We start from the raw sequence: 16210 nt of genomic DNA, 5'->3' as shown, positions 1-16210 counted from the left end.
ATATTGGGCGAATGAATGACGCAATATCCGACACTCCCGGCTTAACTACCTCGATTCGATACTTTACTACCTGTTCCCGTGTGCCCTACACCCTTTAAGCAAGATGAATGTCTTCCGAAACAAGAAGAAGGGGAAGGATGAGGCGGAGAGCGTTCGGCCGTCCATGGAATCAGATTCCGCGGGCCCATTTCGAATGTTTGGCAAGAAGAAAGGCCAGGTCGAAGAGAAGACACTTGAACTCGACCTGAGCACCGCCTTGCCTTCTACCAATGACTTTAGAACCAGCTTGCTGATGACAGGCCTGTCGGCTCGCTTTTCCATGCTTCGAGAACAAGATGACCCCACATCTAAGCTAGGCAAAGCAAGTGACGATAGCGTTCTCTTCCCCAAGGGAATGTCAAAGATGACAGACTTCGGCCTTGGAGGTCTTCAGGATATAGCAGAGGTGGAATCGATAAGGACGCCTTCCATCTCACGCCTAGATGGCTTCAACATGGATGATACTAGCTCCATAAACGGAAGCGTCATGAACCGCGCGAAGCCTGTTGATGGAAACAACCTGTTTGGTGGTCGACAGAAAGTCTATAGGCTCCCGGCGAATAGTTCTGGGGCCGCAAAAGATGGTAACATGTCGTCCAGAACGATTTACGATGATGACGTTGGAATGTCGGCCTTCCAGAAATGGCGGTTGGCGGAAAAGGAAAGACAGGCTTCCGAAGGAGGCGAGTCTGATGATATGGTGGATTTCGAGCCTCAGTTGGAGCTTCCGCTGGAATCGCTGCGGGAGACCCAGCAGGAACCTGAGCAAGAATCTCAGCTTGAATCTCAGTCAGAGTTTCAATCCGACGCCAGTCGCCGACGGGAGACGAGCTCAACAGTTTCATCAGTCGCAGCCCGGCTCTCCGCCGCAACATCAGTCACATCTCAGGGAGCCCCATCTGTGAAAGATTCTCAGCTCACGCCATCAACTTCTTCTTCTTCCGCAGAACGGAGTGTTTTAAGGACAAAACGTCTGTATGAGCAAGGTCTAAGCCGCGAGCTTCATGAGCAGCAGTCATCGGCCATGTCCAGGATGGATAATCTGTCCAAAGGACGGCCATTTGGATCTGCAACGCCAGATGTGGCTTCTCCAATCGCCGGTGCATTTGGCGATCGTATTCTGGAGCGTCGACCGAACCTATTGGCAAAGGCTAGTGCCCCGAACCTGCGGTCTTTCAGCCCTTCAATCACTGGCTCTGCGTCGCCCTCTCCCGCCGAGCCCAGCCCCAGATTTCCAAGTGCAGCTTCTCCCAAGCCAAACTTTGGAATACCGCCCATCAGCCCCCCCATTAGTGAGACCGAGGACCACCCACTGTTGTCTATTCAGCCCAATGACAGAGGCAAAGCCACGGCGATGGGTGTTTTTGATAGGCCCGCTGAGAGATATGACGAATCCACTTATGCTCAACGACAGCTGCAGCTACAACAAGGACGAGAAACGCCGGTAAAGAACCACCGCTCCATGGAATCCAGCATCTCCGCTACATCGGATGACAAACTGCAAGCTCCTTCAGCGGTGCCAAAGCAATCACTGGAGGGAGCGAAGAATGTTTCCGAAGAGCCCCCGTCCTTCTTCGACGACAGTGACGAAGAAGATTCTTCCATGCTCAGTGGAGTATTAAACTCTACCAACCCTCCCCGGGTTTCTGTTGAGAGACCTAATGATGGCGACCATCCGGCTTTTAAGAACAGTGCCGTCCCTGCCCCTTTGTCACTCCCTCCTAGATCACCCGGGGGTCTGTCGTCAGCATCTAGTCCTGTCACTTTGCCCCCGCAAGACTCTCCCACATTGGGTCCAAATAGTGGCTTGAGCGGGATGGTACGAGCCCATCTACGAAGCGATAGCAATGCCTCTTCGATCTATGGCGTGTTGGGTCAAGACGCAGAGCCGAGCAATGTACAGAGCAACACGCAGAGCAACACGCAGAGCAGCATACAGAGCAACGCTCTGAGAAGCCCTGGTTTTGATAACAGTTTGAGCTCGGCAAAGCAGACCGCCATCATGCGGCCTATGATGTCTCGCTCCCCTTCTCGCCCTAGGGTGCCGATTGATGAGAAAGAAAGAGAAGAAGATGAGTTTGCACGTCACCTTGCAGATGGAGCTCGCCGTGTTCGCGAGAAGTTAGGCTCCATGGCTATGGTCGAAGCTGAAATGGAAAGATCCTCCCCGAGTGCAAAGCCGTCTTTGGAGAATCTCAGAGACGCTAATGTCCCGCGGACAAATGCATTGGGCATCTTAAAATCAAAATCTAGCCACACTTCACTCTTTGACCGCCACGCTCGTGATCAGAGTCAGCCGAGAGCCATGAAGGCCGTCATGTCTGCCTCAAATGGAGCATCATCACCGTCTCGCCGAGGTTCCACGGAGAATCCGGAAGATTCGCGCAGAGGTCGATCGACCCAAGCCCGAGAACGCTTTTCGGAAGACGCAGCTGCAACCGACAAGGAAGACAGTGTCCATGTTGGCCTGAAGGCCTTCCGCCAAGCACGCATGGAGCTTCAGAAGATGAAGGATTTAGAATCGGTACAGCGACCCCCTGAAAGACCTTCAATGGGTTCTCGCGTAGGGTCTTATGACGTCGGTGGCCCACCACCAGCCATGTTTAACAGAAAGGCGCGTGATGAGTCCAGACATGGCAGTGGTTCTCGCGCAGCGTCCCGAGCAGGCTCGCGAGCCCCTTCAGAGCGAGAGAGAAGCGGATCAGAAACGAGCAACGCTGGCCCGCCACCACTTCGACAAATGCGGCTACGTAATGGATCAAACGCATACGACGATCAATATACGCCGGCCAGTCCACCTGCCAGTGCTAGAAGCACCTCTGGCATGAGACATGGCCCTCCCAGCGCTCGACGTCCCTACGAAGCTGGACAGCCCTCCCCGATGGGACAGCCTTCGCCGATGGCCTCTCCGATCAGCATGGGTACGAGATCTAGAACCGGCAGCTTACTGGGGGCAACAGCATCCACGCCTAACTTGCTATCCAATGCTCCCGCTCCCCCACTGCCACCAATCAACCCTCGGCGCAAAACGCTTGGTCGAGCCAGCGAGGATGACATGTCAGCATCACGGAGTGCCGGAGGCTTCCCTACCCATGATGAATCTGATGACGATACTCTGGCCCAGCGCCGCCAGAAACTCCGCAAGGCCACAAGCGAAGGCACCAGCTTGAGAGCTCGCAACAACCCTCCAAGCAACGGCACAAGGCCACCACCCATGCCTCAAGCAAATATGCCCGGCGGCAAATTTCTTCCAGGTGGCGTCATCTAAGACCTTTCGCTTGCTTGAAGGATGAGTGCGCTGCAGTTTTCATCACTCTTTGTCTTACTCGTTTGGGTCTCCTATTTGGCCTACCACGGCAGAGGAGGGAAAGACGACAAAGATACTTCCACCACTACATTGACTTGTAATATTACGACGGCTGCTCAATGCTTGAGATGGCATGGCCCATATCCAATTTGTTTCTGATTGTCTTTTGATATTTTGCTTTTCTTCCTCCTCTTATTTTACACTCTACATTTACTTGATATAGAGTGTGTAAATTTCTAAGTCTTCTTTTCTTTTCTTTTCACCTCTTTTCCTTTTACTCCTTTTATTCCTCATATTTCTTTATTTATTAGTTTGTAGAGAAGCGGTTTACTCTATTGGGCGGGACTTGAAATCATCGTCATGGCGTCGGAATTTGCTCTTACAAAACGAGATCACTAGTTGAGAGTACACTGGCACATGGCAAACCACATTGGGAAAGGAAATATTACGGGTGGGGCATAGGAAGTGCAACGCATGTGTGATGGGTGCGGAGAAAACACACTGCTACATAGGTAGGTAGTTGATGCCTAGGCAGCTGATAGTTATTGTCTGCGTACAAGCAGGCAAATTGAAATGATACTGAGCATACTTTAAGGGCTGGTGCCTATTTCTCCTGTTAAGCCGTGCTGTCTATTTTTTACATTAGAAGCTATCGCTTTGGAAAATTCGGAGTTATACTGCGGTACAACTGCTCATTATATTACTCCGGATACCGATGCTTATTGGGTTTCAAAACGAAGACGATGCTCAGCTAAAACTATCCTATCTTTTCCAGTGAGTAGCCTGATGGGCCGGGGAAATACCCACGAAGGCACGGGGCCTCTGTGGGCATCGGGGCTGTGGATACAGGTCCCCCGAGCTGAAGGAGTGAATCAAAGAGGCTTGAGCTACGTTACTTCGGGTACGGGCTGTGTTTTAGTGTCAAGTTCGGGGAAAGACAGTGTCTCTCGGTCTGTAGCATCTCCTCTTTTTTTTTATCCCCCACGTAAGCTTGTACGACTTCAAAATAGCGACGTGCATCGTTGATAGTTAATAATCTCTTTTCATCGTTTATGTGTATTAGTATCTTCATTTACATGAAAGAAGCCAGCCGCCTTGTGCTTTCGACAAGCAATCGTTTTCTGAGTGTATGTTCCTGGGGTGCGTCGTCTCTCTTTCATAAGTTGAGTCTACTGATTTACACATAATGCGGGGTTGATATTCTTAGACTGCCAGAATCCAGTCCGCCGCATGCATGAGAGAAACTGTTCTGACGACCGGTGAAATAGATTCTGCTGTAGGAGTTGCCAATTGGAGTCATTCCTGAGCCATGGCGTTTATTCGGCCGTATAAGCCCTCTGATTTTGAGGGCATGTCTCACATTGTACGCTTAGAACCATCTCATCTCGTTTCGTCCCATCTCATCTTATGCTTCAATCCCATCATCCCGATGCACCTAAATCTCGTCCCATCTTGTCTCTAACCAGCTCTCAATCGCAGTGCCGTGAAACCCTCAACCCCGCCCTTTTACCGTCCATACCCGGCCGCCGCCTGGCCCCATACGTCTGGACACACCAATACACGCACCTCTCCCCCACGACGTGCTTCGTGGTCGACGACGGCTCCGGCCGGCCCGTGGGCTACTGCATTGGGTGTCCTGACATCTCGGCCTTTGTGGCCGCGTACGACTCTTACACCACGCAGGTGCTTGACCCTTCGCCCGAGGTGACGCGCCCAGACGACCTGGAGCTGAAGGAGCCGCTGTTTCTGCCGGATGGGAGCGTCAGCGAGGTCGTCTTGTCGCGGCTGGCGTATAACCCGCATCTGTTGCTGGTGGATGGCAACGCGGATCTGTTGGCGGAGTATAAGGCGACGATGCACATTGATCTGCTGGATGAGTATCAGGGCCAGGGATGGGGCAAGCAGCTCATCTCTCGGTTCGTGGAGAGTATCAGGGACGTTCCGCAACGGGATGGTAGCGTGAGTAAGGGGATCTGGATTGGCGTGGCGGGGGATAATGGCAAGGTGGTGCCGTTTTATGAGAAGCAGGGCTTTAAGATTAAGCAGAGGCCTGTGGAGAGTAAGACGTATTTTATGATTAGGGAGTTTTGAGATTTAGGATAAGAATTGATGTAATAGAGCTGTTAGAAGGTAGGAAGAACCAGATGCGTACTGTGATGTGTATGGACGGACAGGTGGCTGAGAAATTGGTTTTTGAATGGTTTTTATTTGAAGTTCTTTCATCTTGTTTTTGGAATTATTTCTTTAAGCTATTTCATCCTGCTCCCAGTAAATCGAAGTAAAATCGCAAGCTAGTAACACACATAGAGAAGAAAGATAGAGAAGATCGCCATTCAAACGATAATTCCGTAGCCGAAGATTCCCAGTAGCCCTAAGAAGTGAAGAGAGAAGAAAGTTTCGTTAAAAAGGGTATCGCAAGGGAGCTCTGCTCCGAGAATAAAAGTAAAAATTGAGAAAAGAAGTATGTCGTATAGAAGGAAAGAGGCTCTTTGGCGAATATTTGACGCCTGCTAGACTATATTTTCATAATGTGTCGTTTTCAAAGTGGTGATGCTGTTCAAGCGGCGTTAGCTCAGCCCTTCAAGCATCGAGGACTTTTATAAAAGACAAACCTCGTTCAGAAGATGCTTTTAGACTGTCGTACAGAAATTTAGCACATGGGGCAGTGAGAGCACTGCTTGTGGCCGCATCCAGTGCAGGTGGTGCTGATGACAATCATGCCACCGCATTGGCAACAGTACTCGTAGGCAGGCATGTTTGTTTGGTTGGTGAAAGTGAGGAGTGTTTGGTTTTTTATTCTCGAATCTTGAAGAGAGTGTGATTCTAGTGGGAGATTGTGTTCAAGATGAAGTGAGTATGAAAGAGACAAGGCAGAGGAGAAGATGGAAGAGGACGAGGAAGAAGGCTTATTATAGTTTCAGAACAGCACCAGTGTCTGAGCCATGGTGGGATGAGATGGGCTAAGAGGCGTGGCATATGAAAAAGACAACCCTCTTTTCCCTTTAGGCTGGAACTTAATAAAGCCAAGGTTACAGCCAGGTCTACATAAAACTACTATAAATACAAATAAGCTTGGTCTCGTTGGTACGAGATCCTGTTCCGGCTTGGCCACAGTAGTGTCTGTATGCATGTACCTACCTATATGCATCGACATCATGTACTACAGCCAAGGCAGGCAACGGTCTGGGATTCGCGGAACGGCTGGATATTTGCCAAGCTACATAGCCGAAGAGAGGGGAAAAGACGAAGGGTGTGTGAAATCGCAGCCTTTCGGAGCGATGATTGCCAATACCAAGACTAGAAGGTGCTTGAAACAGACAGCCCGAGACAGCAAAGACTTATCGCGAGTTCTGATGACGCATTTCCGTCTGTCATGAGCCGCCTCAGCACAATTGGCGGGTGGGATTGGCCAGCTGCGCCGCCTTGATAGAAGCTGCGCGGTAGCGCGAGTGGCGTCCACACCGGCGCAGGGATGGGGGGCTCTACAGCGCTCCTCAGTCGCTCCCCAGGCTCCATGGATCTGCTTCAGGGAACGGGCTGCGCTGCTGCGATTGGGGCCCGCGGGGCGCATCTTGCAGCGAGCGACGACCCTGAAGGCGCCAAGAGGGGCTCGATTTGTTTTTGGATTTTCAGTCTTTTTCTTGTGCTGATTCTGGGTAAATGCAATCCAGATTCCATTTGCTAGTACTACTCGTATGGGCTTGACACTTCATTTCTGTTTTTGCCTTTGGTGGCTAAGGAGCAAAGGTTGGAAATGGGCGTGCACGTGCTGCTTTCCAAGCTTTGGAGGATAATCACTATTACTTTCCCGCTCACACGCCTCATCGCCTCACACAGTCGCGCACCCTTCCGACAACTCCCGAATTTCAGGAGAAAACAGGGAATCGCCATCACGAGAGAACTGGGTCGTACGTGGCATGCTTTTGCTCTTCAGTCTCCTCATCGCATGACTCTTTTTTTTATTTTCGAGCCGGCAGAAAGAAGAAGAAAAAGGTCTGGACCCGATTCTGGAGAGAACTGCTCACATCTCAAAAAAAAAAAAACAGGTCAATCCCCCACGCGCTCACAGCGGCCTAAACACGGCAGCGAAGAATTCGAAGTAAGCATAGAGACATCCAGTGGCTGAATAGTCAGAGTTTAGGGCTCGATTTCCCAATGTTAGCGCTGCGGCGGGCGACCCAAATCTCCAAAACGTGCGGGGAAGCTGTGCATGCAGCCAGGAGGGTGGCGGCAGGGATTTGCTTGGAAGATAGCTGCTAGTATTATCAAAATGCTGGTGTCAAGCTGCTCTGCCGCTGCCTAATAATGGTGGTTTGACGGGCTAACGACTAATACGACTTGGTAATGCATCATTTCGCCCTGTCGTATAAATTGAGCCGCGTCTCTTTCCCGTCCTACCCGGCTGATTTCTTGCTTAGGCGTTCGACATGCGAGTTGTCACTCCGCACGAAAAAGGCATACGGTGTTCCAACGATCGAGGAGAGAGACATGGCAAGAGGTAGCCAAGCGGCAGTCAAGCAATATGCCACGGTAAAAGGCAGTGATCGACGATGCCATGGCCAGCCAACTAACGGCGAGAGCCCATGATCAAGCCAAAGTGCCACTCATTCCTTGGGCCAAAGCCTCTTCACGAGCCAAAAGGGCTGTGGTTGTGGCAAATCTGGTCTGGCTCAGCCCGCAAGCAGTCGAAATTACTCGGAAGACCGTGCATGCGTCCTGCAGTACGTATGTAGCCGTAGGCCTACGTCGAGCCATTCCTGGAAACCGGCGGGGCAATGTTGGCAATCCGGGGAAGCGGCCCTAGGGTCCTTTAGCTACGTCACTGCAAGCCTCCTGATTTGGGCTGTGAGACGGTACCAGTCAGAGTCTCGCCTCGTTTGCTTCGCAGCCTCCAAAGCTGGGCAGATCGCCAACAGCCATCAACGCTTGCCCACAGTTCTCGAGTACACGCTGCCTAGGTGGCAAGTCACGAGGCCTTCTATACCACAAGTACCATTCGCAGCATGGTTCCGTGACCCGGGTACTCGCACGATACGTACTATGGCACAGACAACGGCGGGCTCCCAACCGAGTTGCATCTGACTGCCATGGCGGACCGTGGTGCGTGGACACGAGCTGCTTGACGAGTGGTGGATTAAATGCCAAAAGCAAAGCTGAGGCCACGGAGTTAGGAGGTAAGTTCTTTAACTGAACTGGCCATGAGAGCAGTTGTTCCTGCTCTAGCCGAGGCTGCCCAAGATGATCTCAGTTGTCGCATTACTCTCGCCTCTTTCCACCGTCGAGTTAGCAGCGTTCAGCGACATCTTATGGGTGAAAATGTAGCCGCTTTGCCCGTGATTCGCCATTATAAGTCCCATCATCCCGCGTGGGCAAGCTCACTTGCGCTCCATTGTCACGCTGAACCCCTCTTTGGAGAATTGGAGATGCCTATGTGCGGGTAACAAGCTCAATGCCAACGATCACCAAAGTAAACGTGCCACGCTTATATAAACGCATACGCAGACTAGGAGAAACAATGTCGCTTGTAGTACCGGATTGGTTCTTCTTTTCCGATGTTGATTGTTTATATGGAAGTAGTGCGTTACGGCGGCTCTCACACGAGCTGGCTTACAAGGCACAATATCTGTTGGCGATTTATATCCACCATTTAGATCTAAAGAAGATAACAGCGTCTGCGTGTGCGAAATATGCGACAACTGAAATTAAGTAAACCAATCTACTGTCGAAGGGATATTGAGTACTACCCGAGAGACAAATAAGTGCTTGCAGCGGAAAAATACTAATATATAAATGCATAAGATGTTCTAGAGTCCATTATTTCTTGTATTACTTTATATTAGGATGCGCCGCTTTGCATTTTCCACCGGCGACGTCTTTATTGAAGCTTTCACAAATGTAACCGGCAAGGCATAGTCTCGTTCATGATCTTCTTTAATTTCCCCACGTCCACTCCATGCAGCGTTCGCACGTTAATCGGATAGTGCGCTCTGCCTCTCTTATAGGCCCGAAGATTCTGCTCATCCAGTTCTATCATCTCCTCTTCAGAGAGTTCGTTCCTGAAACTTGACATGTTGACACCGCATGTGTGGCAGAATACTTTGCTCGTCCGGCCATCGGCGAGTACGTAGCGGCCTATGGCATCTTCAGATCCTGAGAGGACGACATTTTCGGAGTTTGGAGAAATCCAAACACATGCATTCTGTTCGAGATATTAGAATGAACAAGATTGTTGAGAACAACCAAAAAGAAAATTGAGCAAGATGAACAGAATGGGCACTTACACGCAGACAAATGTCACAGCTGCATTCTGCTATTCTCTCTTCGCCGGACTCTAAAGGCTTACACGAGACAGCAACGGTCACGGCACCGCAATGGCAGCTTCCGGTGTAGAGTTGGCCGCCTTCAATGGTGGATGGCACGTCTCCTTTGTAAGCCGGAGGGGAATATTGCGGGTCGAGGTTGGAATTGAAGATGCTGTAATAGAACTGTTAATCTTATGTGTGAAACCTTCCGCCACGATGGCAAAGTTATTTTCTGCTTACTTTCTTCTTCCTATTTGATTGATGTTTATACCTTGTATGGCGCGTACCTGTTCATTTTGATGTTTTGTGAGAATTCGCAATCCTATGCAAGGTAGGCGGGGCTCACAACTCACATTCAACAGCAACTGTAGACGCGGAGGGCCCTTGGGCATCCTCGAAAGTATACTTGTAGCACATTTAGGGCAGAACTATCAGGTAACTCGTGTCAGTAGTTGTTATAAAGTGACGTGGTCAATTGAACGTTATAGTATATTGATAGTGTTTGTTTGTGGGCTGCCTACCTTGTGGATCTTGTTCCCCGGGCCAAACGTGTAAGACGTGAGGCTCTCTTCGCTACCCTTGACAACTCTAAAGTTGTCCTCTTCACTCGTCAGGAAATAGAGATTGCCTTTGCGGCTACAGAAGCTGCAGTCACAATCTACAACGGTTTTGAGTTCCGTGAGATCGATCTCGTAAGCAAAGGCGCCGCAGTGGCAACTGCCTTGATATGTGCGCCGAGTAGGCGGGTCTTGAGTTTCAGCCATGGCGAAGGGGATTAAACAAAATCAAGAATGGTGAAATGGAATGTTTTTGCTAACAGATCTAGAAGAAACAGAGAGAAAGAAAAAGAGAAAAGAGAAAGGGATAGAGATAGATGAGCTGAGATGCGTTTTTGCGTTTTGAGTCTGACAGCTTACCAAGATCTTGTTCGCAGCAGACTCTAGTTCAGAGAACAGATGTATTCTCTCTAGTTGTGCCAGCCACGTTGCTTCTTAACAAACACGTATCTGTTTGTTTTAAACCCTCTCATTTGTGCATTGAGTTAAGTGGAAGTTCTTAAGTCAAGGTCTCTTGTTCCCAACAAAGCACGTTGATAATAGTAAAGGCTGGTGTTGAGGCTGCTCTCTCCTGACTAAAGCCGGGAAGAAACTGAGTGGGGGCTTGATGACAGAGTGTTGAAGTGGAGTCAACAGCTTGGAGTCGGACATTTTTCCCAGTAATGCCCCCCGTAATGCAAGCCTAGTCTGTACTATCTGGCAATTCTCAACGTCTTACATCCGGTTCATTGGGGCTCGCCACTTTGAAGATGGACAACATCAAAAGGAGGTATCTAATAGTATTTCCCATCTACTGCTTCGCCGGAACATCGGCCGAGGGTCACCAGAAGAGCATTTCTTGAGTTGGCGCAACTTTCTACCAGAGCACAAAGGGTTAGAGACATTCCATAGTCCAATTTTTGTTCACTAATCGTTAACAATAGACTTGTTGAGCTGAGGTAGGATTTCGAATGTTGAGAGTATCTGGAACCTGTTTCAGGAAACAGCTCTTTTCTCTTAGCCAATAAGCCTTATGCATATATTTAAACTCAGCTTGTATGGCAGCCAACATCTTTCTCTCTGCCTCTTGTCACATGATGATTCGTATCGTCGAGTCTGCTAAGTTCACAATATAAAGGTAGCAGCTTCCAAATTTAAAAGACACTGTTACCAGTATTCATCAATCATTTATTGACACTTGAGGCCATCTCTATCACTTAGGCTTGCCTACCATTTTAATCTAGCTTAGATCCGCTCCTTACATATATTCGCCAGCAACTCCCTCTCAATGAGCGGAGCGACGCCTACCAAGGCCGAATAAATGTAGACGAAGTGAGTTGATCTCTTCGAGACCACGTTTCCTTGTACATCTGTATTACTCAACCAGAAAACCATACAGAAAGCCCTTCGCCTTGTTCAGAGCACCTGTTTGCAGTGGACTTTGTATCGTGGCGTTATCAGTGAGGCCAAACATCTACTTTAACCACACGTTGTTCTCCAAGTTTCTGCGTGTAGAATTTCATTTCTGGACTTCAAATTCCTTCCTACTGGCACGGAGAGATGAATTGTTAAAATTTGGCCTTACCGAGACGCTCTCAATGCTAGCTATGGTCTGGGTCGAAGAATCTGATATGCTACTGACATCATCAAATGGGAAGTAGTAGATGATAATATAGGAGCATCCAACCTCATCATCTTTTGAATTTGTTTATAAACAGTGACTGCGTATACAGCTGGTAGAAGCCCCAGAAATACCAAGCAACAAACGTCTTCTCCTTCACAAAAAAAAAAACATCGGGTAGCTATAAAGGTCTTCACCGCCATTAGCAAGCCATGGGCTGCGGTGACGTTTGCATACGTGAAAGTTCCACGAGGACGTCATTTCTTTTTGCAGAATCATTCATCCATCATGTCAATCTTCTGGGGCCATGGACTTCATCAGCCTGATGTACGGGGCCTTCCTATCGCCCCCAGCGAAGTGGCTGGACGCCGTGAGAAGTGCATCTCACATGTTGCTCTTCCATTGGTCTAGTAACTCTCATGCCAGTCGAGTAGTCAAGTTGCCCGTCCCATTGGCCCTGTGCAGCCTGTCTGAGCAAACGCAAACAGGGTGGAGGCAAGCCCTCGAACGCAATATGTATGGCCATTCAGCCTTCACCCCGAAGCAAATTTTGACATCAGACTCAATATATTACAACAATCTGAGATTTAGCACCGCATAGCTTTCCCTATGCACAACCAATCTTAGCGATGGCGTGGCTCTGGGCGAAGCGCCGCTCAAAGTGCAACCGGTCATCCTGTAATGCAGCGTGCAAACGGATGATCGTTCGCGGCGGGATTTCTACCTCTCGATATTGCGAAAATCGTGAGTCATTATGGAGACAAGTACCAAAGACGAATCGAGCCATAAACGAACCGCATTCTCACCCAACTCAAGCGATTTCATATGCTTCTTCATACTTGCGTGCCTTTTGGCGGGAGTTTCTAAGCTTCAAAATATGTTTCAGAGCGACTGTACGTGCGGCTGCAGAGGGCGCTGGTTCAACTAAATTCTCAATGTAATTTAACTACTCAACTAAACATATTTCGACTGCTTCTTCTTCTCTTTTTCTAGTCTACCAGAGATCATCAATGTTTTTACCCGTGGTAGAAGGTGACTTTTTGGAGAAAAGTACATGTTAACGAAAATAGCGGATAGTGCAACTGCCACAAAAAGATGTGTAGGGAATCATCAAGGATAGATAAACCCAAAATCAAAATAATCTCAAAAGATGTGATAGCAATTTATCAACAATGGCTTGAAACTGTTGGTCGCCTCTCTGACCTTGAGGCTCCCTTGCTGCCGTGTCAATACATTCCGTCTCTTCCCCGTCGCAGCCATAGTATTCCTCCTGTATCTCAAGATATTTCTTTAACCTTGGGCATGGGGTCAGCATCTCGACGCCAATCACATTCTCCCATTTCGTGAAGTTGATAGGAGCAGGATACGGCGCCTTGCTCAGGGGCCCATCGTCCTTTCGAGCGTCTACATAAGTATTGTAGATGAGCCAATCAAAATCTTCTCGCCCTGACTTGACCAAATTCCGAAATTTCTCAAAGTCGGTAACAGCAAATATGAAGTTGTAGTCGTTTGCGAGTCCACAGCTTGATTGAGCACTCTTGACGCCAATACGAGCTGTGCAGTATATGACGTGCCGTATGTTGTCTAGGACGTTGCCATCGAATTCATCATATACGCAACCTCTCCTCGGCTCTTCTCCTAGGATGATAATAATACCGTGATCTGGCTTATGAATGACGTAGCCACCATCTACTGTTGACTTTTGAGTGATGAATGGGGCTCAGCGGTATCCTAGAGTAAGTAATGCTCCGAAGGTTTTTTGACCTCCATCGATAAGATTTCGTTCCATGGCTATAAGTGTAGGTTAACCGCAGATTAATGAATAGTAGATGTAGTTTTGGAAGATTGAAAAGAGTAATGCAAATATATTTGAGGCATTCTCGAGAGGGTACGTAAGCCCTGCTTATATATTCTCTACTGTCTGTGCCAGTCTTCGATGTTCTGTTCGAAACTATTTTCAGAAAGGAAAAAAAAAGAGAAAAGAAATAAATTCTTCCAAAGAAGAATCTTGAGCGCGAGAGATTGAAAGAATCTCACACTTTCAAGCTGTTATTATAAAGCTTTGTTCATGTTCGCGCCTATCTTTCATAATAATAAGAGACAATGCTGATAGATGAAGGGCAAACAACAATTTGAAAAAAGTCATCGTCGGTGACATCATTATTATTCTCCGACAATGTGTCTTTGAGCATCGAATGCTCGTCATAATTTTCTTTGTTGATCAGAGTGCGTAATCCTCAGTTGGACGTACAAAGCATTAACATGTGGGCCATTTATACGCTCTAAAAATAAGATCCCGAATATTTGCGACACATCCCACAAAGCCACCGCAGTAGAAGCACAAAGGAAAAGCAAAAGGAGATACAGCCATGGCTGCCTAGAGGTCGAAGACACACGCTGTCTAGCGAGGGGATTCGTTCAGATACCTTACACCGAGGGTTTTAAATTTCGCAAAATGCATTGGCGCCTGCCTCCCGCACCTTTGTAGCTGTCTTAGTCTCTCATCGTTGCATGGCTTGCGACCTTTTTACTAGGCAAACAGGCGTCACGTCAGCCGACGCCAAAGTCGAAACCATGTAATGCGAAAGCTGCCGGTTGGTTCGAACGAACGATTGTGAGATCCATCGACATATATGATATCGACATATATGATTCTCCTAGATGTAGACTGATACCCCGATAATGGCGGCAATGACGATGGGATCCTTGACGACTGGCCACCAGCTGATCTCATGATCTTGATCAGCGCATCGGCTCGACTGCGGGTCTCATGAGGTAAGCCCGGTTGGCGCCGGACTCCCAGGTCTTGGCACTGCCATGATATGAGTAAGACCATGCGGTGGCACCAATCCCTGAATTGATTTGGCGATGTTCCGAAAAGCTTAAAACGAAAGGAGACGTTCATATTGGATCCTCTTTAGGTGTTGTTCAACCCATCTCATCCTCGTAGCGCCGACGTCGGCCCATCATTGATTCAACCTTATAATAACGGCTGTGGGCGGCATTCGCCGAAACTATAACTCACCATCCAAATCTCATCCACGCAACACAACAGCAGTAATCCAACGTCATGTGCATCGTAATTTTCACAACAGCGCATCCAGACTACTCGCTCATTCTCATCGACAACCGTGATGAGTTCATTCTGCGACCTACTTCTCGACCGCACTGGTGGACGCATCCCGAATCAGGCACCGATGTTCTTTCCTCGCGGGACCTCCAGCGGGCAGCAAAGGGCACTTGGCTAGGCATTACCAAGACGGGCAACTTGGCTGTGCTGACAAACTATCGCGAAGTCGACAGCGATGACGCTCAACATCCAATACATGGCATCAAAAGCCGAGGCCGCATGGTTAACATGTGGCTTGGAGGGCTGCCAGACGAGGGAATAATGAAGGGTGTAAATGAGCTTGTCCAAGATGGCGGCGTCAAGGGCGTGGGAGGATTTTCGATGGTATGCAGCAAGCTGAAACGAAAAAACGAAGGCATCGCCATTGTGAGCAACAGAGCTGCTGACGTGGATGATGTTCCGTTGGTCGGGCTTGAGCCGGATGGCGTTTGGGGGCTGAGCAATACGGTATACAACGATCCCAACGAGTGGCCCAAGGTGACTGCGGGAAAGCGTCTCTTGAAGGAGGCGGTCATGGAGGCCGCGGCGAAGAAGTCTACTGAAGACGATCTCATTGCAAGCCTCTTCTCAGTCCTCGATACGGAATCCATGCCAGAACGACCTCCAGGATCAAGCCTGCAGGAGTATATGAACTTGATGAGGCATACCATCTTCGTGCCCCCTGTCGGTGACGAAGTTCATCGCACGGAGATGGAAAAGGCCACTGCGAAAGGCCGCATCTTATGGGCAGATCTCAAGCATAACCAGAAGGCAGTCGAAGAGCTCAAGCAAGAATCAAGGCCAGGCATCACCCCAAGCACAAGCCCACATCCACCAATGGGCTTTGAAGAGGGCATGTATGGAACGCAACGACAGACTGTGATGCTGGTGGATAACGAGGGCAACACGACGTACGTGGAGCGGGCTCTTTGGGATGCCAATGGAAACGAGATACCCCGAGGGGAAGGAGACGTTGTTTTCCGGTTCAAAATTGAAGGCTGGGACGATTAGCTGTGGACGGACTGATCTTTATATAATGGCATTCGAGGCGAGAGGAGGATTAATGCAAGACGGGCGATGTACCGGACGATCCAAGATGGAAGCATCGCGGCGCAAACGACAACAATAGACGCAGGAAGCTGGAGGCAGACAATAGAGCAGTAAAGATGCACGGGAGGCATGAGACTGAAAGAGAGCTATGTCAAAGAAATAGAAAGATTAATCTTTGAATAATTTGCTGCTAGAAAATATGGCTTTAGCGGAACAACTGCAAGACCGGTGCCTCTGCAGATGGAA

At 49.0% G+C, this 16210-nt stretch overlaps 3 protein-coding genes across 3 annotated transcripts; 2 read left to right on the top strand and 1 right to left on the bottom strand.

Moving 5' to 3' along the window:
• Nucleotides 1–4655: 4655 nt before the first annotated feature.
• Nucleotides 4656–5437, top strand: TGAM01_v200945 (acetyltransferase; the record flags this gene model as incomplete). The annotated part of the gene is made up of 2 exons (XM_024548653.1): nucleotides 4656–4709; nucleotides 4826–5437. The coding sequence occupies 2 exons, from the start codon at nucleotides 4656–4658 to the stop codon at nucleotides 5435–5437; spliced, it is 666 nt and encodes a 221-aa protein (XP_024406664.1).
• Nucleotides 5438–9233: 3796 nt separating this feature from the next.
• TGAM01_v200944 (glutathione-dependent formaldehyde-activating enzyme) lies at nucleotides 9234–10412 on the bottom strand (the record flags this gene model as incomplete). The annotated part of the gene is made up of 5 exons (XM_024548652.1): nucleotides 9234–9545; nucleotides 9628–9831; nucleotides 9889–9935; nucleotides 10002–10053; nucleotides 10170–10412. The coding sequence occupies 5 exons, from the start codon at nucleotides 10410–10412 to the stop codon at nucleotides 9234–9236; spliced, it is 858 nt and encodes a 285-aa protein (XP_024406663.1).
• A 4463-nt stretch (nucleotides 10413–14875) lies between these two features.
• Nucleotides 14876–15925, top strand: TGAM01_v200943 (hypothetical protein; the record flags this gene model as incomplete). The annotated part of the gene is made up of 1 exon (XM_018806535.1): nucleotides 14876–15925. One exon carries the CDS (start codon nucleotides 14876–14878, stop codon nucleotides 15923–15925), a length of 1050 nt encoding a protein of 349 aa, XP_018660177.1.
• Between the last annotated feature and the right edge of the window lie 285 nt (nucleotides 15926–16210).

This window comes from Trichoderma gamsii, assembly GCF_001481775.2.
Source record: "Trichoderma gamsii strain T6085 chromosome Unknown Scaffold_2.2, whole genome shotgun sequence".
Classification (NCBI taxonomy): Eukaryota; Fungi; Ascomycota; class Sordariomycetes; order Hypocreales; family Hypocreaceae; genus Trichoderma; species Trichoderma gamsii.
Note: the sequence above shows the minus strand (reverse complement) of the source record. Positions and strands in the feature narration are given on the sequence as shown.